Here is a 25,076-nt window from a genome sequence, read left to right on the forward strand (position 1 = left end):
GATAAGATTTTTCTAAAATAATACAATTGAAAAAATACTTTTGTGACAGGGCACACCTTAAGACTTATACTGTGAAATTTTCTTCAATTGTGTTTCTTCAAATAACCAGCCAAATAGATGGAAACAGATTACTGTTTTTCTATACTAACTATAATCTCCAGATGCAGAACAAAAATGATAATTTATATTGTTTGATGACGCCCTTTTGTATGACACCCAATGAATGGCATGCGAGCGGCTTCACCAACTCAACGTGCATAGGATCGATGGGAATTGAAACAGTTATTTGGTCTACAGTAAGTATTTTATTACGCTGCTCTTAATGATTAATAAAATGAACAAAAGTTAACATTTTGCACATCATTTTACTGATTACCAAAAATGTATTAACAAAAAAAGATAGAATTCCCCCGCAGATAGTTTTTTGCTCACTTCAAGCATTATTTGGATTTTTTTTTCTAGAAAGACGTGATAAAAATGTAAATTGTAAAAAAGATTCCACTGCAAATAGGTTTAAGTAAAAGATCTTGCACATAATTTTGCTGATGCAATTATTTTTAATTACCTTAAAATAAATTGAAAAAAGAATATAGTTAAAAAAAAACATTATAGCAGATATTGATCTCATTTTAAATTGATTATGTTGTGAAACATGAGAAACTGATTAAAAAAGTACAATCCCTAAAACCGAAATATTGAACCAAAATGAAATGAAGAAATTTTAATCTAATTTTAGTGACCTTGTAATTAAAGCATTAAAAAATGATTTTTAAAACATTTTCAACAGACAGTGTGCCGCCATATTTGACCAAAGAAGTGTGCTCAAGGTTTAAGAACCCTGCTATACTCTAACTTTACACAAGCAAATGTTATCCTATAATGACCCATCACAAACTTTTTTTTAATGAGACAGATTTTAAATGACTTATTTTATATGTAAGATCAAGGACAAGGAGCCAGTAATCTGCTAATGGCCAAGGAAAATCGTAAAAACTGCAACGCAACACATACGCACTTAAAATATCTGGCAACATTTCAAGGAGGGACTTTAAGACCTAAAAAGAAATACTTAGCTGTGAGGTTTATGAATGGTTCACCATGAACAGTATTGGGAATAACGGCGTTACATAACGACGTTATTTTTTTCAGTAACGGGGGTTATCTATCTATCTACCTTGGTCGTATCCCTGAAGAGGGGTGACCGATAGCAAGACAAACACAATAACAAAGAAACTAAAAAAGGGGAAAAAAATAGCAAAAAAAAAAACACACACAAGCATTTTTGGACCATGGCAAACCCAAATACCCAAACAAGTTAGGCACCGAAGTTGGTCATGCTTTCGTCCCGCCAGATGAAACGGGACACAAGAAAGCGGCCATGTCACTCGGGCCATCTCTTTTTAGTGAGGCACGATAGAAAGGCCGGTTCTCTAAAAAGTCGGATTTCCCAGCTTAACAACAGACCATTTGAGTCAGATTTAATTAATAAACTCTCTTTATATTGTTTTCTGCTGATTGTCAATTTATAATATCGTTTACTGTTTCTTTATATTGAACTTTAGGTGTAGGATATATCTGTTGCTGTTGAAATGCAATAAATATTACATGTTCTAAAACACACAACTACCTGTCAGTTCTCCATTCCACTTACTCAAAAGAAAATTTCAAATTGTTTGACATACAACTTATTTTAAAGTAACAAAAAATTACTTTCCCTGGTAACTATTTACTTTTATTACAGTTACTACAGTCGCTTAATCGGTTACTTTTTGGTAAAAGTAGTGAGTAACTATAACTAACTATTACTAACTATTAACTATAACTAACTACTATAACTATTCACTATGTGAATTTCCCTTTGGGGATGAATAAAGTATCTATCTATCTAATTACTTTTTTAAAGTAAAGTGCCCAACACTAAACATGAATGAGCACACATGCTAAAATTAGCTACAGGTGTTAGCTTACCCTATTGCTAATAGCCAAAAGCTGGAACCATTTCAATTTTGTTGCGTTGAGACCCCACTAGATTCGTTCATCGACCAAATGACCACGGGGTAGTATTATGGGTAGCTATAACTCAAAAAAAGAGTTTTTTTGTGAAGGTAATAGGCGCACACACAATGCTGGTCTCTGGGAAGATCCTTTCTGACAAATCAGTGGTCCGCAGTGACTGACGTCGCAGACTAATCAGTGGTCGGCAGTGACCCACGTGACGTTTTAGTCCCCGACACTTTGTCATGGAACCTCTATGGAGGAGGTACCTAGGAGGGTGGTGCCAGGGAATAAGAAACAGGTCCTTTTTCATAATGGAAAACCAAAAAGGGCAAGGCGAGTAAGGCTGGAACTGTGTAGTGGAAAAGTGCCTGGTTTCCATGGTTACCAGTACCAGGGGAAGCCTCCTGATCTGACTAGGATACAGCGCCTTCATCATCCGGTTGCCGTTGTTTTTCAGTTTAAAACATAATTATTGATCCACAGAGACATAAAATCAACGATTGTAACATTTGCTTTTTCCTTGAAAAACGGATTTCTTGTACTTTTATTATACCGTTATACCCTTATTATGCTTTCCTCGTGTTATAAACCTTTACATCTTAATCTTTTGACTTCATTTTGATTAAGTTTTACTGTAACACTAATATTCATTTGTACAAATCAGAGAAAGACAATAAATTATTTCAGCATTCGTTTCAATATCGAGTGTCACTACTCATCCGCTGGGGGTCTGAGGAGAGGTCGGTCCATGAAAAGCAGCCTTAAATGTACTGGCGCCCCCTCCAGCTCCAACACAGTGATGTTATTCGGCAAGGCGGTGCTGAGAAGGGGTCCGGGAACATAAAGGGTCTGCTGTGGGCCCTTAGTTGGCCAGTATCGCCCCAGATTTACACCATTGATCCAAACTTGCCCCTGAGATGTGCAACAACAACAAAATCAAGATAGCCAAATTTGACAAATTGACACAATTTTCTTTAACTGCCATATCACCTTTGTCCATTCATTTAGCTTGAGGAAGGTGTCCCATGCTACACCACAGGGCTGCAATGTTCCCATGTAGAATGTCGGTCCTCTAGAAGGTTTGTCTGATTTGTCATGGAGGCTAAAAGTGTGAGGCCACCCAGCTGCAACTGCTCCATCAATGTCCAAAGAGTAGATCTTCCAGTCGGTTAGGAGATCTTGGCCAAGGAATAGGTTACTGACGAGACCCTGGAATTGATGTAATTTCACCTTGAAAACTTTTAAACCTTCTTTTGACTTAACTCGTTCAATGCCGTAACATATGAATACCTTTTCAGAAGCATTGTCCCTGAGTGCCGAAACGGTAATCTGTAAGTATCAAGTCTCTGGGAAAGAATTCAGTATGATAAATATCCGTTAGAATGCAGGAGTGGTTTTGATCAGACATCGAGGAACCAGAGCGACCACGTGTTGCTTTGTGCATGTGTGTGGGCGCACGCGCGTGAGACCCCATATGGTAAGTAGGCATATTGTAGCAGTTTGGTCGCAAGATATGGACAAATAGTAATAGCCGGTAAACAGAGCTTATTATTTTTTGTCATCGTCTGGTCAGGGAGGGATGACGTTTCGTACACACCAGAGGTATCGCAATCCCCATGGTGACCAAAATTGTGTGTTCATTGTTCTTGAAATAAAATGTTATTTTGCAAGCAAAGTGCCGTTGTGTTTATGGAAAGCATTGAAAGCCTTTTTTTTTTTAAGTTTTCCTGGAAAACGAGTACATTTCAGGAACTTAGCAATGTTCGACTGTTGTTTACAAAACAATGGGAAAAGCTAAAAACATATTTTCCTAATGAAAGATTAGGGTTGTAGCTTTCTTTCTTGGCTAAAATTGGCTTGGTTGTCTGAAAATCACAATTTGAGACACACTTCTGGCATTGAATGAGTTAAAACAAAAGGCGTTGAAGTGGATCCTTGCCTTGTGGTCATCCATATGATTACCAAAATTAACTCTTCCCATATTCTCCACTAGGATTTCCATGATGTCACCTTTTTGACCAGTAATGTTCATCGCCAGTACAGTGTCTCTCTCTAAGAGACCCTGGAAAACCTGTAGGGACATTTTACAACAACCACGACATTCAAACTTGATTTGACTGAGAATCGTCACTTAAACTCAGAGTGAGGACTTACTCCATTGACGGACACGTACGCACGATCACGTACACCATTGAGAGAGAGAATCGGCGTGGGCTCCAGGAGGTCCCGGGGCAAGGTGGTCTCATACAGCACGTATCCGTAAAACTGGAACACAATACACTTTTAAATTTCGAGACTTAAGAGCAGCGTACTTGTAGAACCTTTCGGTTTTAAGGTTAAGACTACCTGTTTGAGTTCCTCAAAAGTCAAAGGGTACTTTGATAAAACGGGCCCCAAAGATAGTGTGTTCAACACACTGCTGATGTTGCCCACCTGAGGTAGAAAATATTGCATAAAGCCAAGTGCAATAAAACCTACAATAAGAAATTGTATATTAATCAAATGAATTACAGTATAAATCGCTCTGGAGTTTGCGATAGACAGCAAATTGTATTTACAAAAAAGTACAATGTCCCTTTAAAAATTGGACTGTAATAACCTAAGACCCAAGGAAATAAAAAACCTTAACTTCATGACAAAATGCTGAACAAGGGGTGTCAAACTCATTTTAGCCCAGGGGCCAGATGGTAGAAGAATATCTCACAGGGGCTGGACTTAAAAATTAAACCAAAAGAAAGGAAAGAGGAAGAAAGGGGGGGAGAGAGAGAGAGGAAAAGGAAAGATGGACAGAGAAAGAGAAATAAAGAGAAAGAGAGAAAGAAGCAAAATAGAGAGACAGGGAAAGAGAGAAAGTGAGAGAAAAAAAGGAGAAAGAGAAATAGGATAGACCGAGAGACAGAGAAAGAGAGGCAAAGAGACTGACAGAAAGAAAAAACGTAGTGATTGAAAGAGAGAAAGAGAGAAGGCGAAGGATAAAAATAAGAAAAGAGAAAAAGAGAAACCGTGAAGAGAAAGAGCGAGATACAGAAAGAGCAAAAGAGAGCAAAAAGAGAGGGAAAGAGTAAAACGGGAGAGAAAGGGAGACATTGATAGAGAATGAGAGAGAGACAGACAGAGGACAAGAGAAAGAGAGATAGAAAGAAAAAGAGAGAAAGGGAGAAAAGAGACATATAAAAAGAGGTAAAATAGAGAGATAGAGAAGAAGAGAAAGAGAGAAAGAACATCTGGAACTCATTGCTGCTTGACCCCCGGAAATCTGCCACCCTGTCCTCCTTAAATCTGGACTTAAAACTCACCTTTTCAGACCAGCCTTTTCTTGATCATCTGCCTCACATACCGCCCCCTTTAACTCTAGTCAAGTCAAGTCATTTTTGTTTGTATAGCCCTTAACCACAAAGAGTCTCAAAGGGCTGCACAGGTTATTACACTGACTATTTTTCAGACTATTATTACACCATCCCCTGATCTGGAACCAACAAAAATGAAGAAACCTTGAGAATGGACCGCACATGTGGCATCCCCCTTTCAGGATTACCAGACAGCAAAGGGGGGGATTTTTTATAAGTTTATTGTCCATTTTTCATTATCCATTATCATTCAAATCATGATACACTTCCTCCTAGCCATAAGGCCAGGAAGCGATCAGTACAAATACACCATTCCATGCAAATGCCAACATATTGGCAGACCATGAATGGTCCACAAATACAGAAATATTGTCCACGAAAAGTATAGGTTATTCATATGCTATAGAGTAGAAGTGTGTTTTAAGCTTAGATTTAAACATTTCCACTGAGGTTGCAGATCGGATCTCAGGGGGAAGAGCATTCCACAGCACCGGTGCCCGGATAGAGAACACTCTCGAACCAGTGGAACACTTCTTGGCTCTTGGGATCACCAGAAGACCGGCGCTCTCAGAACGAAAGCTTCGGACCGGAACATATTACTCTAGTCAAGTCAAGTCATTTTTATTTGTACAACCCTAAATCATGAAGAGTCTCAAAGGGCTTCACAGATTATTACACAGACTATTTTTCAGCCGACGAGAAGAGTAGGTTATTCATATGCTATGGAGTAGAAGTGAGTTTTAAGTTTAGATTTAAACATTTCCACTGAGGTTGCAGATCGGATCTCAGGGGGAAGAGCATTCCACAGCACCGGTGCCCGGATAGAGAACACTCTCGAACCAGTGGAACACTTCTTGGCTCTTGGGATCACCAGAAGACCGGCGCTCTCAGAACGAAAGCTTCGGACCGGAACATATTACTCTAGTCAAGTCAAGTCATTTTTATTTGTACAACCCTAAATCATGAAGAGTCTCAAAGGGCTTCACAGATTATTACACAGACTATTTTTCAGCCGACGAGAAGAGTAGGTTATTCATATGCTATGGAGTAGAAGTGAGTTTTAAGTTTAGATTTAAACATTTCCACTGAGGTTCCAGATCGGATCTCAGGGGGAAGAGCATTCCACAGCACCGGTGACTGGATGGAGAACCCTCTCGAACCAGCAGAACACTTCTTTGCTCTTGGGATCACCAGAAGACCGGCACTCTCAGATCTACTGTGTTTTTATTTGATATTAATTGCTAGCTGGTTTTATTGTTGTTTGTTACTATTTGTACAGCAAACCTGGGTGTCCTGAAAGGAGCTTTTCAGTACATGGTGTTATAATTATTATTATTATTATTATTACAGTGTATTTGGGAGGGACGCCTGGTTTTGGCGACATCAAGTGGACATATTGAAAACTACAGCTTGCGCGGGCTGGATTCAATCTGATTCAGCCCTCAGGCTGCATACTTGAGACCCATTTGCTATATTATGGGTGGAGTCTTGTATTGGCCTTTGCCTAAAGAGTTTTTCGTGGGTGATTATTACTTTTTGCCATGTGATCAAAGTCCAAAATAATTTTAATGGCCCTAAAATCTTACAAAGGCAAAAGAGACAAATGTACCAAGTAAGTGCATTGAAATTGATCAAGATTGTCCAGTTCTATCAAATTTAAATGCAGCACTTGGTCCTCAACGAGCTTCAGCATTAGCCTTGTTAGCCCAACCATAATAACAGTGTAATAATTATTAGATGACATGGATCATACCTTATTTAGCTTTACAAAGCCATAAGCAAATTTGGGAGTAGCGGGAGGCATCGGTCCAAGGGGGACGGACTTGAACTGCAGAGAAAATTAAAGGAATAACAAAGTTTCATGACTAAACTACCTTCTTCACAAAAAATATAGGGGTGTCGAGTAAATAGTTTGTCAATGTATCCATGAAAGAGCTTTGTACCGCTTTAATGACGTCTCGGATGGCAAACAGCTTCTCCGTTGGGTCTCCCGCTTCAGTTAATGGGGCATCATAGTCGTAACTTGTCACCACTGGGCGGAACCTGGTGTCGTGGTCAGCACCTTAGTTTAAAAATCAAACAAAGCACAACGTGATTTTAAATATCCGATACGTTTTGTCACACCGTATGTTACTTTCCGTTCCAGTTGCATAATGAGTTTGAAATATTGGCATCTAAAAGATTTTTGTTTTACATATTCAGTGCCATGACGTATAAATACATTTTCAAAAGCATTGTCTGAGTGCCAAAACGTAAATATATATACTATATATATTTTTTATTCTTTTAAAATATTATAAAGTGTTTTTGCATAGTTTATCACTAAGTTTGAAGCCTCTGGGAATGCTTCAGTATGATAAACCACTATCAGATGATCGGAGGTACTTTGATCAATTTTTGTCCTCAAAGCGAGGGAGCCTCCACTTCCTAGTCTTACTTCCTGTATTCCACAATTGAAGTGAGTGGGTGGCCTCGCATGGCAGTTGTGGATGCAGTGAAAGACTGTACTCAAAATAGCTAATATATGGGTAAGTACAGACAGTTAACATTCAAGCTTTTTAAGAAGACTTGTTTAGAATCATGGCAACCATTTTAAGCATCTACAAGGAGTTTACCGAAAATTCAAGCCCTTTTTAATTCTTGAGAACACATTAAAATTCAAGCATTTTTAAGGATTTCAAGCACCCGTCTTCTTTTTAAAAAGATGACAAAGTCTCCTCTTTATCGTCAGGGCAAAAAGGGATGACGTTTTGTGCAGTGACATTGTAAGGTAAATACAGTGGCTTGCGAAACTATTTTGCCCCCTTGAACTTTGTGACCTTTTGCCACATTTCAGACTTCAAACATCAAGATATAAAACTGTAATTTCTTGTAAGGCATCAACAATAAGTGGGACACAATCATGAAGTGAAACACACTTTATTGGATATTTTAAAACAAATTTAATGAATAAAAAAATGAAAAAGTGGGTGTGCAAAATTATTCAGCCCCTTTACTTTCAGTGCAGCAAACTCTGTCCAGAAGTTCACTGAGGATCTCTGAATGATTCAATGTTGATCCAAATAACTAACAATGATAAATGGAATCCATCTGTGTGTAATCAACTCTCTGTATGAATGTACCTGCACTGTGATAGTCTCAGAGGTCTGTTTAAAGCACAGAGAGCACCATAAAGAACGAGGAACATACCAGGCACGTCAGAGATACTGTTGTGGAGAAGTTTTAAAGCTGGATACTGATACTAAATATTTCCCAAGCTTCAAACATCCCAAGGAGCACTGTGCAAGCAATATTATTGAAATGGAAGGATTATCAGACCAATGCAAATCTACCAAGATCGGGCCGTCCCCCTAAATTTTAGGCTCATACAAGGAGAAAACTGATCAGAGATGCAGCCAAGAGGCCCATGATCACTCTGGGTGTAGAGGTCTACAGCTGAGGTGGGAGAATCTGTCCATGGGACAACAATCGGTCGTATACTGCGCAAATCTGGCCTTTATGGAAGAGTGGCAAGAACGAAGCCATTTCTTAAAGATATCCATAAAAAGTGGCATTTAAAGTTTACGACAAGCCACCTGGGAGACACACCAAACATATGGAAGAAGGTGCTCTGGTCAAATTTTTGGCAACAATGCAAGATGTTATGTTTGGCGTAAAAGCAGCACAGCTCATCACCCTCAACACACCATCCCCACAGTCAAACATGGTGGTGGCAGCATCATGGTTTGGGCCTGCTTTTCTTCAGCAGGGACAGGGAAGATGGTTAAAATTGATGGGAAGATGGATGGAGCCAAATTCAGGACCATTCTGGAAGAAAACCTGATGGACTCCGCAGAAGACCTGAGACCAGGACGGAAATTTGTCTTCCAACAAGACAATGATCCAAAACAAAGCAAAAGCTACAATGGAATAGTTCACCAAAAACATATCAAGGTGTTAGAATGTCAAAGGTGTCAAAAATCTCTTGTTTTTGAAACCAAGGACATTCAGGGATTGCAAACCCCCGCAGGAGGCTGGCAAGAGCATGTGAGAGCGACTGCTCAACACCCTGCAGTTAGTTCTGTTCAGTCAGCCAGCAGCAAGAAAGCGTTCTGATTCGGCCATTGGGCCAGGCAGTCCTGTGAGCTAGCACGAGACCAACAGTTCGCATCCGGCCAGCGGTCAAGTTCTGCTCCAGAAAGCAGTTGAGGAAGATGGATTCTACCAGCAACCTCAAATGTCTAACTTGCCAGCAGCCAACCACAGCTTCAACGAGTCCAGTGATTCTGGTCCCAACCGGGTCGCCAGACATGAGGATTCCGCACTGCGGCTTTGCCGCCCGGAATCTCTGGACTGGTTTCCAACATTATCACAATGAAACCAAAGTTCATCTACTGGTTACAGGTATCGATTGGTGTGTTTAAGGAAAATTAGTTCAGATTACAATAAACACCCTGTTACCCAAGTTTTACTTACGGTAAAAATTAAGCCAATCATGTTGTTTCTCTAGTTTAACGGTGCCAGCCAAGATCTTATTCTTATTTTTGTTTTGTGTTCCATCCAAGTTTCTTCTGTAGATGATTAGTAAAGAAAATTCCTTGAATGCAAGCGTGTGTGTGTGGCTTCATATACATATGTTGAACTTTCAAAAACAGAGAAAGAAAATCATTTTGAAATTGCTGCGTAGCCAATCCTTCAGAGTAACTACCCAGGTCATATCCCCCGAGAGGGGTGAACGACAGGAAGACGAACACATACAAAAACAAAGAAAATTAAAAAAGGGAAAAAGTAGCAGAAAACACAAACAAAATGTTTTGGACCATGGCCAAGTGCCCAAAAACCCAAACAAGTTAAGCACCTCGGCACCCAAGTTGGTCATGCTTTCGTCCCTCCAGATGTCACTCGGGTCAGGGTGACACAACACACTCTTCTGTTCAACAGCAGAGCCCGACAGCTTTCACTGGTTGACCCCTGCCGCATCATACAAGTGCCCTGCCCATCCCTTAGAACGCTTCTAAACATCCCACTATCCTTTTACAACACCTCTCCACCCATTCCTATCACCAACAAGAGCTTTTCAGAGGAACTAAAAGGTTTTTAGTTGTGTTCCTGATAAACATATCTAAAAACGTATATGAAGGGCCAAAAAAGCGAGACGGGTTGAAAACGCTAAACTTGCCTCTTCAATTTAATTGGTCAAGCGATTGTTTGTTGAAAATCATTTATTGACTAAATAAACTCGCTAAACTATTGTGTGAACACTCACTGGAAACATTGGGTGCTGAAAAGTTCTTGCATAGTTCATGCATCAGTTCAGTGTTCTTGTAATAAAATATAATTTTGTGAGCAAAATGCTATTCTGTCTATGGAAAGCATTGTGTAAACATTGGAAGTATCGCAACTGCAAAATAAAAGCACCAAAGTGAACGTTTTGCTTGAAAAGCATCTTTTAACAAAAAACAGTTTTTCTTTGAAGTTTTCTTGGAAAAGAGTTACTAAACAATGGTAAAAACTACAAAATGATTTTATTTCTAATGAAATATGAAGGTTGAAGTTTTCTTTTGATAGCCCCTATTCTTATATGGCTAAAGAACCAAATTTTTTAGGCCTTCAAAAATGAGTCAACATGACAAAAATTGGCTGGAACCTCTTCCCACTTGAGAGAACAGTCTGGCATTGAATGAGTTGAATACAATGTAATGAAACTGCTGTGCAGCTGCTGAATTTTAAACCTCCTTCAACAGACAAATTTGTTTTAAATCAATTCAAGCACTTTTTAAGGACTTTCAATCTCGTGCGTGCATTTATCAAGACATAATTTGGAGATCTTGAGTAAATCACGAATATATTTGAGGATCAGAACAATACTTACAATATTTTTGAGACAAATCTCTCCAAATATAGGTGTTGGGTAAAAATGCAAAAATGTGTAGATTACATTTTCAGTTGCAGGAAGTTCTTCCCATTACATTTGACCACTGGGAAACACTACAAGAACAGCTATTTTCCATCTTTGCAACATTGCGAGGTATGCTGCCTCAGTCCGATGCGGAGATTACAATTCATGAGTTTGTTACCGGCAGCACGGCGGCGCAGTGGTTAGCGCTTGTGCGGCACAGTTCATGTCACGGGAACCTGTCGTGGGTTCAAATCCAGCTCCAGACTTTCTGTGCGGAGTTTGTATGTTCTCCCCGTGCTTGCGTGGGTTTCCTCCGGGCACTCCGGTTTCCTCCCACATTCCAAAAACATGCATTTCAGGTGAATTGGCCGGTCCAAATTGTCCCTAGGTGTGAATGAGCGAATGAGTTGTCTGTCCCCGTGTGCCCTGCGATTGGCTGGCAACCAGTTCAGGGTGTCCCCTGCCCACTGCCCGAAGATGGCTGGGATGGGCTCCAGCCCCCCCCGCGACCCTAATGAGGATAAGCGGTACGGCTGATGTGATGAGATGAGATGAGTTTGTTACCTCCTGTCTCGATTACTGTAATGCACTACTCTCCGGTCTCCCGAAGAGCCTGCAGATCATGCATGGACTTTCTCTCTCATCTTTCAGATTTAATTTCCCCTTACGTTCCGTTCCGAAGCCTTCGCTCTTTAAATGCTGGTCTACTAATGATCCCAAGAGCCAAAAAGAGAACCGCAGGTTTGAGAGCGTTCTCCATTTGGGCCCCAGTGCTGTGGAATGCTCTTACCCTTGAGATTCGATCTGCAAACTCAGTGGAAATGTTTAAATCTAAGCTTAAAACACACTTCTACTCTTTAGCATATGAATAACCTATATTTTTGTTGACAATATCTCTGTACCATTTGTACTTGCAACATTCATTGCAGCCTGGTCATCCTGGAAGGGGGATTACCTCATGTGCGGTCCCTTCTCAAGGTTTTTGAGTTTTTCCTTGCCCTCATGTAGGTTTTAGATCAGGGGATAGTGTAACAATAGTCTGTGGTCCGCGCAGCCCTTTGAGACTCTCGTGATTAAGGGCTATACGAATAAATATGACTTGACGTTCATTTTCGCATCGTACATAATAAATCTCCATAATTGAGACGTAATCCTTGCATCAATACACAATAAATAGTCCGCTGTTTACGTGTCGCATGCTCCTGTCCTCTTAAGCGCGACCCGTAAGGTACGATGACGCTTTATAGGACACTGCCATACAAACTAATGCCGGCTACCGATAACCAGAAGGGAAGAAATGCAACGGCAAAGCGTAGCCAACCGAGAGCTGCATCACCAGACTTGTTTAGAATCATGGCAACAATTTTAACCATCTACAAGGACTTTACCCAAAATTCAACTCATTTTTAATCCTCGAGAACACATTAAAATTCAAGCATTTTTAAGGATTTCAAGCACCCGTAATAACTCTGTTGATAAAGTAAAAAGAAAAATAGTTTACATGTTGAACTCAGGGTTCTTAAGCATATTATACATAATTTGAACAATAAGGAATGTTTATCATATTCAAACATTTAACCCAGAAAACAAGTTCGTTGACAATATTTTGAATATACGTTTTTAGATACATTTTTGATTTTTTTGGGGTATACATTTTTATCTACACATAAAATGTAATTTTTTGCCCTTTCTTCATTTTTGTTTTGAATACTACGTCAAATGTAATATGACCTTTGAAACAGGTTGTAGGAAAATTGTATCTTACATATTTGCAGGTGTATAGCATAGATTTGAATGTATTTTTGTTTATTGTTAACGTGTGTGATAAACACTTGGATTTTGTAATGTTTTATATTAAGAAAAATTCTGTTGCGCACTATTATACTATCTGTCCCAAAACGTCAATATTTAAATGAAGAGGAAGAAATTCAAAATGTGTTTTTTTAAATAAATACATTGATTAAAAAAAAAAATAAATAAATAAAAAAAAATATATATATATATATATATATATATATATATATATATATATATATATATATATATATATATATATATATATATATATATATAAATATATATATATATGTATAAATATATATATATCCACCGGTTCATCGATTTTTGAAATAATCGTTATTTGCAGCCCCATAATTGAGTACATCCTATAATGAAACAGAGTGAATTCAAACTGCACCGTTCCAGTAGCCAAAGTTGGTCCCTCCTTCAAACATATACCTGAGAGAGAGAGGGAAGTAGATAAACCCAACGTGAGGAAAAACAAACTTAAGGTTTAAATGAGGTAAAAAGCATCAAATGTCTTTAAGGACGTACATGTTGACGCTAGCGCCCATGCTCAGCATCTCCGCTAACCCTGTGCTGACCTTCTGAGTACCAACCATGGCATGCTCATCTCCCCAGTGATCCAGCCAGCCAGTGTAATACTCGGAGTTAACCTGGACCAAAAACACATTACAATTTAGTAAAATCACTCATTCTCAATGCATCTACCTGAACATATAATCAGTAATGTTTCCAGGGGTCACAGGGTGTTTCGGGTTTGACAACGTTATACACCCTCACCCAGGTGACCCAGCCGTGGGCGATAAACCCTGCGGCTTGTGTTCAGGCATTTGCCTGTCTACATAGTTCTCCTCTCCAGGTCCAGAGCCATCTCAAAGCTTATTCAGCTGCCTTGGTGGTGTTCTTGATGGCTATGCTACTTTGTTGTTCCCGTTATGGCCAGGGCACTTAAAGCTTTGTGGAGCAAAAGCCCCACAAATCCTCAGCTGCAAACTTCAATGCGCATACATCTTGCCTTCCGGCCCTGCTGCCGACAGTCAATGACCAACAGTTTGCATTTGGTCATCTTTTCTTCGTAGGGCAGCACGGCGGCGCAGTGGTTAGCGCTTGTGCGGCACAGTTCATGTCATGGGAACCTGTCGTGGGTTCAAATCCACCTCCAGACTTTCTGTGCGGAGTTTGTTTGTTCTCCCCGTGCTTGCGTGGGTTTCCTCCGGGCACTCCGGTTTCCTCCCACATTCCAAAAACATGCATTTCAGGTGAATTGGCCGGTCCAAATTGTCCCTAGGTGTGAATGAGCGAAAGAGTCGTCTGTCCCCGTGTGCCCTGCGATTGGCTGGCAACCAGTTCAGGGTGTCCCCTGCCCACTGCCCGAAGATGGCTGGGATGGGCTCCAGCCCCCCCGCGACCCTAATGAGGATAAGCGGTACGGCTAATGAGATGAGATCTTTTCTTCGTAGGCTTCTCCCAAGCGGTCTTCCGATGACACTGTTAAAACCATCAGCACTATATTTTTGGTGCTCTCTGTGACCAGTAGGATATGCGGACTCAGGGTGGTGCTGACAACGTGCAGCCATTTCTCCAGATCTAAAGAGAGCTGGCAGTCCTGCGCCATTGCCAAAAGCCTGCTGGTCCCCTCTTGTACCTCAGTCTTGACTGGGTTCCTTCTCTGACAAAAGTAGGTAACCAGTTGGTGTTTCGCACTCGGCTGGAGCTGCAAATGCCTTTGCTGATGGCTTCTGCAATCGGCTTCAGCACCTGGTTGTGTGGCCAGGTGGATCTCCCCTGGCCGAGAGCTTTTGGGAAGGTGCTCAGAATGCGTTCCAGAATTCATTTTCCCGAACACAGTGAGCAGTTTGGGGTCTCAGCTTTCCCCTGGATGAAGAGGCTAGCTGGGCTACGTAAGGAGACATACAACGCCAGGACAGGGAAGCTGATTCGTTGTGGTTCAGCTTGCCACAGATCCTAACAGGTGATTATACAGTGCATAGGACGCTCCCACCTGGTCGAGGCCCCATGCTGCCTCAAACCAGCCGCTCTGTTTGTTGTTCCTTTCTCCCCTGCAGTCTTGAATTCCTCCTGGATCTGCTTTAGATTTTCTTTCCCTCTTGAACTCCCTGTGACGAGGTGGTGTTGGGAACATCCCCAGCCCTGCTATGCCATGGGCCATATCACCCACCAACACATACTGCAAATGTAACTTGTCAATTACAACTAACCAAAGGACCTCGTGGTTCAAACCGTCTTTGTCTGTTGAAAGCTTCGGTTATGTTGTCACCTAAAAAAAAACAAAAAAAACAGCAGGAATTGAGACTGAAATTGTCTTAACTTATTGACAATTTCCTACAAACATCAACCTGTGCCAAAGTCCACTGTGGCGTATAATCCCTCCAAGGTTCCACATCTCATTTCTTTGTCCGTGTTGCCATCGGTGGTGAAGATGACAGTGTCCTTGCCCAGAAAAACCTGCAGTAGAGTCCGGAGATGACGCAGGTAGTTGTAATCACAAGCGTAGTAGCTTCCATACTCGTTCTCAACCTGACAGTGAAAGCAACAAAACAAACAGATTAAAGCATTCGTTTTACTTCAAAATGACACTGCTGCAGTTACCTGGACGCTAATTATATTTCCTCCATAAGCATACAACCAGGGCGTCACTTTTGGGAGGAGAACAGCAAACCAGTTGGAGACCGCCTGCAAATAAACTGGAGAACAAAAATTCAATAAGCCCCCGGATAAACAGACCCCAGCTTACGTTTTTATTTACGGTGTGGTTTGAGATGTTTTTTCCGCCCCCTCTTTACAGCATTTTGCCCACTATACTAAATAAACAACATTCAATTTTCATGCCATAAAACATTGAACATCGTGGTGTTCGTGCGCGTAAATGAAATGCTGGTCTGCTGTTCTTTTGTGTCACGACATCATGAAAATGCCGATATGTTATAGTTTGAACTACCTTTTATAATGCTTTTCTCTCCCGTGATACAGTTCAGAATGTAAAGTAGGGTGGTCCTTATTTTTCGACTTTTAAAATTTCATGCTCTGACCCCTTGAATATGTTCCAATATATACAAAACGTAATTAGGCAAAGTTTCATCAAAATCAAAGGATATTTAGAGGTCGCTCAAGGCCTCTGAAATTTTGGTATGAAAAATAAGGATTTTTCGCACATTATATCAGACCTAGTGTAAAGAGGAAACCAGAAAGCGTAGATCCGATCAAGAAATTGAGGCGATGAGTCAATCAGTGACATTGGAGGGCAGCAGTGAAACTTCGGATGAGGAGGAGTCTGGCAACTTTTCTCCAGACAGCGTTGCCTGCAGTAGCTCAACTTCCGATACCAACCAATCTAAAAGAGGCAGAAAGCAAATCATCTCCCCAGAGCTGTCGTCTAGTCTGGATCGAACCGGTATTTCCGATAGGAAAGCAATGCTTCTTGTCAGTGAGACAGCAAAGAGTTTGGGACATGATCTCTCAGAATTCTCTTTAAATCGAAGCTCAATTCGGCGACAGCGGCATGAACACAGAAAAACACAGGCCACAGCTATTAAGCATGCCTTTGATCCAAAAGCTCAACTGGTTGTTCACTGGGATGGTAAACTTCTTCGTGATTTGACTGGCTCCGAGAAGGTGGATCGGCTACCAGTTTTAGTGTCTGGACCTGGAATTTCACAACTCTTGGCTGTACCGAAACTTGGATCTGGCACGGGACAGGAACAGGCTCGTGCTGTGACAGACACCTTAAATCAGTGGGGTATATCTGATCAGGTGAAGGGTATGTGCTTTGACACAACCAGTTCCAACACCGGTCGCCAATCCGGAGCTTGCGTGCTTTTGGAGCAGATGCTTGGCCGTGACCTGATGCACTTGGGATGCCGTCACCATGTCATGGAGCTTATTGCAGGTTGTGCATTTTGGATGTGCATGGGATCGTCTTCTAGTCCAGAAATCCAAATCTTCAAGCAATTTAAAACGCAATGGAGCTTCATCGACTCCAGTGACTTTCAGAATGCAAACAGTGATGAGTACACCAGACAGAACATCGCAGATGTTAGAGACAGCCTCAACGGTTTCATTTCTGAAACCCTTCAAGCGAACCAACCAAGAGACGACTACCGGGAGTTGCTCGAGCTTGTCCTTGTCTATCTCGGAGGCATACCTGAGCGAGAAGTGAAGTTTATGGCACCAGGGGCGATGCATCAGGCGAGATGGATGGCCATGGTGATATATTCATTCAAGGTGTGGATGTTTCGACACCAGTTCCGACTGACTGCCCGTGAGGAAAAAGGTCTTCGTGACGTGTGTCTTTTCTATGCTAGGATATATGTTAAGGCTTGGTTCCTGTGTAATGTGGCAGCCAGTGCTCCTCGCCATGATCTCGCTTTTCTAAAGGACCTGGTGAACTATGGGAACATCAACAAAGCCATCTCTCAAGCGACAAGCAAAAAGTTTGCAACTCATCACTGGTATCTTTCTGAAGTCCTTGTTGGCTTGTCCCTTTTTGATCCCGACGTATCGCATGAAACGAAAACTGACATCTCGAGTGCCATGAAGTCAACCCCAGGAGCGGAAGAACCAGAAGTTAAAGGCCAGGTGGATCTGAAGTGCGTCAATGACAAGAAACTAGCAGATTTTGCAACCACTAATACCATCAAGCTGCTGCAGCTTCTCGAGATCTCCACCAGCTTCTTGGATGCAGAACCGACCACATGGAATGGCCGCATTGATTATAGAGAGGCATGTGACAAGGTGAAAGCATTGTCTGTCATCAATGACCACGCAGAGCGAGGCGTCGCACTGATTCAAAACTTCAATGGTCGTCTCACCCACAATGAAGAACAATTACAGTACCTGTTACTGGTGGTTGCAGAACATCGCAAAAGGTTCCCGAATACTCAAAAACAGACCATCGTGGTACAGAAATGAACACTTTGTGAACATACACAACATTTGATGATAGGCTATGTTACAATGATAAACTTAATGATTCGTTGAGGTAATTGCTGAACTGAGAGCAAACGCATTGTTTTTCCAAAGACAATCGGCCTGTTTTATGTGAACTCTGAACTGGTGATTTGGAAATTATTATTCGACTATTACTCGGTAGACTGTTTGGTGTTGGCTTGTTTCTATTTTCACTTATCATATTGTTTTTGTACTGTATGCACATCAAACTGTAAGATTTGTTTTCACACTGTTTTGCATAATGCACATGATCTGTGTTGGTGAAGTTGCAAATTTAGTTCATTTTATTGACGCCCAAATTTGGATGTTATTTGGAAATGCCGATCACGCACAGTGAATGAAACCTCGAAAGGGTGGTGGCTGTTGAGGTAAAAATAAATACAATATTGTTATATTTACTAGTAACTTTTCTTGTGTTACAATTATAAGCAATGGACTGAAATTGGATGTTCTAAAACGCCGTACACATAGGGTTAAGATTTCCGTTTTTTCTCGAAAATTGCCAAAATTTTACCATTTTGGGAAATTTCAAAGTCGTTGAGCTACCTCTAAATATTATCCAAATTGTTCAAAATTGCACACAGTGTGTTTTTATCGATATAAGAACATATGCGGGGGGTCAGAGCCCAATATTTCCCCCAAAAAAATTTCGACCCCCATTAAGGACCACCCTAATGTAAAGTGCTTTGTAATGAGTTTTTTGTAATTATTCTGTATTTTAGTCTTCTTTGTACTGTATTTGCTAAAGGTCCAAATACTACAGGGAGAAGAAAAAAACATTAACAAGGGAAACAAAGTTTGCTATTATCAAGAAATTATGAAGAAGGCACACGAATCGCTACCCTTGCTTAGTTGCATGGGTGTAACGAATAAACAATCAGGGCTATTATGAAAGGAAATAGGCAAATAAAATAAGGAAGTACTTTAAGGCAATGACAATCCTCGTAAGTGGTATTATGAAATCAGATTTGATTTTAATCTAATGATTTTATATTTGATCTACAACAAAAAACTGAAAAGAAGGTGTTGCAAAAAATATTGCCCCCCTGTCGTTTCAGCTCAGCCAACTGACTCTAAAAAACCCTAAAGACTTTGTAATTATCCAATGCCGAGCTAAATGACTAACAATGACAAACAGAATGCACCTGTGTGCCATTACGTCTTAGTTTAAATGCAACTTGCAGAAAAAAGAACACACAAGGCAGATCTGGGATAAAGTTGTGTAAGATTGGCAAGAAGAAAGCCCTTTCTGAAGGAATGCCATAAAAAAGCCTGTTTAGCGTTTGCAAGAAGCCACATGGGAGACACATTAGCATGTGGAGCAAGGTGCTCTGATCTGATGAGAACAAAATTGAGCTAACCACAAAGTGTTAGAATTGGTCTAAAACGCTGCATGTCACCCTGAAAACACTGTCTCCACTGTCAAACACGGTGGTGGCAGCGTTGCTTTTTTTCAGCATGGACTGGGAAGATCGTCAAGAGTTGATAGGAATAAGGATGTAGCCAATCACAAGGTGATTCTGGCAGAAAATTTCATTTCGTCTGCAAGAGACAAGTTCACCTTCCAATGAGACAGTGACCCGCAACATGAAGCAAAATCTAAAACAAACAACATAAAAGTGTCAGAATGGACAACCCAAAGTCCAGCCCTCAATCCTATAGAGCATTTGATGAAAGATCTGAAAAATTCTGTGTTCAAATGATAAGATATCAAAGTATTAACTGAAAGGGGGCCATGTTTTTGCAACATCTACATTATCGTTGTAAATGTAATATGAAATGTTGATATTATTTGGTTCCACTCCACAATTGTGTCACACATGTTTTTGATTTTTAGCAGATATTTAGTGATTTTATCTTTAAGTTTGAAGCCTGAAATATGGTAATATGTCAAAAAAGTTCTTAGGGGTGGCAATACTTTTGCAAGGCACTGTATAAATGAGAAAAGAAAAAAAAATCCCCTCATATTAAGAACCTGTATCGGCCGAACGTAGTCTGATGTTGTTTCTTTGAAGTAACCATGCTGGCAATCCACCCTGGACCAAAAAAACCAAATGATGAATTTGAATTTCTATGAATTTTACAATCCAAAAAGCGATCGTTACCATCTCCCATTCGGCACAGATGTACGGGCCAGGGCGCAGGATCACCAGAAGACCCGTTTGATTGGCCAGATCCAAGAAACGTTCCAAGTCCCGGTCCCCGCTGAAGTTGTGGACGCCCTCCACTGTTTCATGGAAGTTCCAAGGGACGTATCTGCCCGTGCAATTGAGATAAAAGACATCTGATTGTCTCAAATACGGTATTTGACACCTAAACTGTGACGTTTACATTTGAATGGTGTCCAGTCCGGCCATGTACATCTTGAGGAGACGATCCTTCCAGTAGTAACGTGGGATTCGGGAGTAGTGAATGCTGCCGGAGACGTACTGGAAGGGCTGGCCATCTTTCAGGAAACAGTTGTTTTTATAGTCTATTTTGAATGATCTCTCAGGCCTTATCTGCAAACAAATAGCATTTTTATAGTTTACAATATCTTGCAAAAGTATTGACCTCCCCAATGAACTTATTGACATATTGCCGTAATTAAGGCTTAAAACTCATAGGTAAAAAAAAAAAAAACTGAAATATTGTCTACGAATCAAAAGCATGTGAGACCTAATCATGAAAAGAAACCAGATTTATTCAACATTTTCTATTGTGCTAACAAATACAACATTTAAAAGTGGGTTGAAAAATGTTGGTACTCTCTGAGTTTTAACAAGACACAAGTATTTTTAGGTATGCGCATCTTGAAACAGAAATTGTTGCCTATTCTTTCTTACACGACAGCTCAAATTTCTTAAGGCTTGATGGTGATCATTTGTGCACAGCATGTTTTAGATATTTCCACAAATGCACTAAAGGAATTTAGTTTGGCCATTCCAACACCTTTATTAAAGCAGTTTTGAACCATTCCGTGGTAGATTTTGCTTTATGTTTAGCGTTGTTGTCCTGTTGGAAGGTAAACCTGCGCTTCATTCTGAGGCTCTTCCAGACTCCAACAGATTTTCTGCCAGAATCGCCCTCTTTTTGCCCTCATCCATCTTACCATCAACTTTAATGATCTTCCCAGTCCCTGCTGAAGAAAAGCCACCCCTGAGCATGATGCTGCCACCATGTTTGAAAGTGGGAATGTTGTTTTCATGTTGTCAATTCTTTTCAAATATTTTCAGTTTTTTAGCTTGAAGCCTGAAATGTGGCAATATGACCAACAGTTCTTAGGGGGCAATCATCTTGCTAGGCATTGTATTTTCTATAAATGTTTTGACTGGAGGGACATGCTCCAGCTCCCAAAAAATTGATGGGTGTATCCGTTAAAAATGGGTTTAAGACTCCCCCTCTCGAAAAGTAATGAATCAGTGCAGGAAACTCAGAGTAGGAGTAATTAACACTTTTCAGCCATCAAATTAAATATGCAAACAAATCGTTTTGAAACAACCAAATATACGCAAATTAGCAAGTAAGCAAATAAACATTTGTGCTAATTAAAGAAATGTGTAAGAATTTTGCTCTTACCCCATTGACACAAGAACTCAAACTGCTCGCAGCGATGAAGAACAAGATCTTTGCGTTCATTTTTGATCCGACAGCAGTCGTCAAAACATGCCGTTTTTCAGTTTGTTAAACATTACCGTGCTGTTAATAAGCTTTCAAATTGGTACTTCAAAACCACGAACGTTCTACTTTGTTGATACTTAGCGGAGATGGGCCGTAATCATGTGATGCATTGTAGCTGCAAACGTGATACCACTTTCTCTTGTAAGTTATACGTCATATTGTTGCCATGTTGGATGTGACACAGTTGAGCGATTGAAGAAGAATGAATAAGCTTGATCGGGCTCAGTACGGCAGCTGTGTGGTTCAAATCCAGCTACCATCCTTCGTGTGCAGAGTTTGCATGTTCTCCCCATGCTCCTGGGCACTACGGTTTTCTTCCACGTTCCACAAATCTGCATAGCAGCTGAATTAGTGACTCCAAATTGTCCCTAAGTGTAAATGAGCAAATCAGAATTCTGTCATTGTGTGCCCTGCGATTGGCTGGCAACCAGTTCATGGTATCCGCTGCCGAAAATAGCTGCGATGGGCTCCAGAGCTAACGCGACCCCAGGGCCGTTGCTAGCCATTTGGGTGCCCTCAGCACAAATGCTCCATACCTGTCAACCTCCACGGCTCCATGCCCGTACAAACTGTCGTACAAAATACAAAATAATCGTACACCATATATATATATATATATATATATAATTCTCATCTCATTAGCCGTACCGCTTATCCTCATTAGGGTCGCGGGGGGGCTGGAGCCCATCCCAGCCATCTCCGGGCAGTGGGCAGGGGACACCCTGAACTGGTTGCCAGCCAATCGCAGGGCACACGGGGACAGACAACTCACTCGCTCATTCACATCTAGGGACAATTTGGACCGGCCAATTCACCTGAAATGCATGTTTTTGGAATGTGGGAGGAAACCGGAGTGCCCGGAGAAAACCCTCACAAGCACGGGGAGAACAAACAAACTCCGCACAGGAAGTCTGGAGCTGGATTAGAACCCACGCAGGAGGTTCCCATGACATGAACTGTGCCGCACAACCGTGCTGCCCTATATATATATATATATATATATATATATATATATATATATATATATATATATATATATATATATATATATATATATATATATATATATATATATATATATATATATATATATATATATATATATATATATATATATATATATACATACACATATATCTCATCTCATTAGCTACTCCGCTTATCGCGGGGGTGCTGGAGCATTGCTGAATTTGGCTTACAGCTTAAGAAAACTCAAAAATCCTATCTCAAAATATTAGAATATCATGAAAAAGTATACAAGTAGGCTATTCAACTAATCACCTGAATCATCTAATTAACTCGAAACACCTTGCGAGGGTTTCCTGAGCCTTAAAAACACTCAGCTTGGTTCAGTAAACTAAATCACAAGTATGGGGAAGACTGCTGATCTGTCTGCTGTCCAGAGGACCATCATTGATACCCTCCTGATGGAGGGTAAGACACAAAAAGAAATTTCTCAAAGAGCAGGCTGTTCACAGAGTGCAGTTTCAAAGCATATCCACAAAAAGTCTGTTGGAAGGGAAAAATGTGGCCGGAAACGCTGCACAACCAAGAGAGATGACCGCAGCCTTAACAAAATTGTGAAGAAGAGCCGCTTCCAGAATTTGGGGGAGCTTCAAAGACAGTGGGCTGAAGCTGGAGTCCAGGTATCAAAAGCCACAGTTGACAGACGTGTCCGGGAAATGGGCTACAATAGCCGTATTCCCATGGTCAAGCCACTTCTGAACTCAAGACAACGGAAGAAGCGTCTGACTTGGGCTATGGAGAAGAAGCACTGGACAGTTGCAGAGTGGTCCAAAGTCCTCTTTTCAGACGAAAGCAAGTTTTGCATTTCATTTGGAAGTCAAGGCGCCAGAGTCTGGAGAAAGGCTGGAGAGGAGCAAAATCCAAGTTGCTTGAAATCCAGTGTGAAGTTCCCACAGTCAGCAATGGTTTGGGGAGCCATGTCAGCTGCTGGTGTTGGTCCACTGTGTTTCATCAAGTCCAGAGTAAATGCAACTGTGTACCAAGAGATTTTAGAGCACTACATGCTTCCATCTGCTGAAAAGCTCTATGGAGATGAGGATTTCATTTTCCAGCATGATCTGGCACCTGCCCACAGTGCCAAAACCACCAGTAACTGGTGCACTGACCATGGCATCACTGTCCTTGATTGGCCTGCTAATCCCCCTGACCTGAACCCCATTGAGAATTTGTGGGGTATAGTTAAGAAGAAGATGAAAGACACCAGACCTACAAATGCAAATGAGCTGAAGGCCGCTATCGAAGCATCCTGGGCATCAATAACACCTCAGCAATGCCATAGGCTGATTGCCTCCATGCCACGCCGGATTGATGCAGTAATCCGTGCAAAAGGATTCCCAACCAAGTACTGAGTGCATCAATGGACATTTTCAAATGTTTGATTTAGTTTTGCTGTTATAAAAATATCTTTTTACTTGGTCTGAGGAAGTATTCTAATATTTTGAGATAGGATTTTTGAGTTTTTTTCAGCTGTAAGCCAAAATCAGCAATATTCAAATAATAAAAGGCTTGAAATAGTTCAGTTGATGTGTAATGAATCCAGAATGTATGACATTTTTGTTTTTTTAATTGCATTACAGAAAATAAAGAACTTTATCACAATATTCTAATTTTCTGAGACAGTCCAGTGTATATATATATATATATATATATATATATATATATATATATATATATATATATATATATATATATATATATATTTTTTTTTTTTTTTTTTCCTTTCTTCTTTTTTTTTTTCGGAATGATGATGGGAAATCCCCAGGCGGCAGACGCATGCGCACAGTAGCATCAAACCGCTCGCTTCGTTTGCAACGAAAAAAAACGATACCGAGATAGAGGCTTCCGCGGCGAACTTGCTAGACTTGATTGATTTGCCGTTTGCTGATTGTTGGTATATACCGGATGGTACCCATAATTGACAAATTTGCGTTTTTCCGTACAGATTTTCTTGTACGTCGTACACGTCTTAAAATGCATAATAAACACACTTTGCACGGCAAAAACGTACAGGTTGACAGATATGAATGCTCTATGGGGCTTTCTTTAAAAACTGTCATTACAAAACTGTTTGGTGTTTTTTTTCTTTTTTTTTTCCTTCACAATTTTGTTGTATTCTGGTGTCTACTTTGTGATAAATACTTCATCAAAACACAATCAAACTCAGTTTTGTCCCCGGTGACCTTTTTTTAAATACGCACACCTGGTATTAAAGGCGGTCGCTTGAGACTCGCATCTAATAGGCCAGTGCGCCATACGAGACGACAAAAAAAAAAAAACGAACCAAGGAGAGTGCGCCCTTTAAAAAAGTGCACAAAATGGGTTTCGAAATAAAGTACAATAATGACCTCCCTGAGAATAAGCGGTGCAGATAATGGACGGACGGTCCATTTGTCATA

At 40.6% G+C, this 25,076-nt stretch overlaps 1 protein-coding gene across 1 annotated transcript; it reads right to left on the reverse strand.

Annotated features, from left to right (window-relative positions):
• Nucleotides 1-2,506: 2,506 nt before the first annotated feature.
• Nucleotides 2,507-21,782, reverse strand: glb1l (galactosidase, beta 1-like). Its single transcript, XM_088353539.1, has 16 exons — nucleotides 21,553-21,782; nucleotides 20,326-20,495; nucleotides 20,100-20,250; nucleotides 19,970-20,030; nucleotides 15,637-15,731; nucleotides 15,384-15,564; nucleotides 15,246-15,304; nucleotides 13,558-13,679; nucleotides 13,421-13,461; nucleotides 7,289-7,407; nucleotides 7,099-7,173; nucleotides 4,345-4,431; nucleotides 4,153-4,263; nucleotides 3,938-4,069; nucleotides 2,989-3,207; nucleotides 2,507-2,910 (listed from the first exon to the last, which is right to left on the reverse strand). Exons 1-16 carry the CDS (start codon nucleotides 21,610-21,612, stop codon nucleotides 2,710-2,712), a joined length of 1,884 nt encoding a protein of 627 aa, XP_088209665.1. The 5' UTR covers nucleotides 21,613-21,782; the 3' UTR covers nucleotides 2,507-2,709.
• Nucleotides 21,783-25,076: the final 3,294 nt, after the last annotated feature.

This window comes from Urocampus carinirostris, chromosome 14 (assembly GCF_059441175.1).
Source record: "Urocampus carinirostris isolate Australia breed hairy pipefish chromosome 14, RoL_Ucar_1.0, whole genome shotgun sequence".
NCBI classification, from domain to species: Eukaryota; Metazoa; Chordata; class Actinopteri; order Syngnathiformes; family Syngnathidae; genus Urocampus; species Urocampus carinirostris.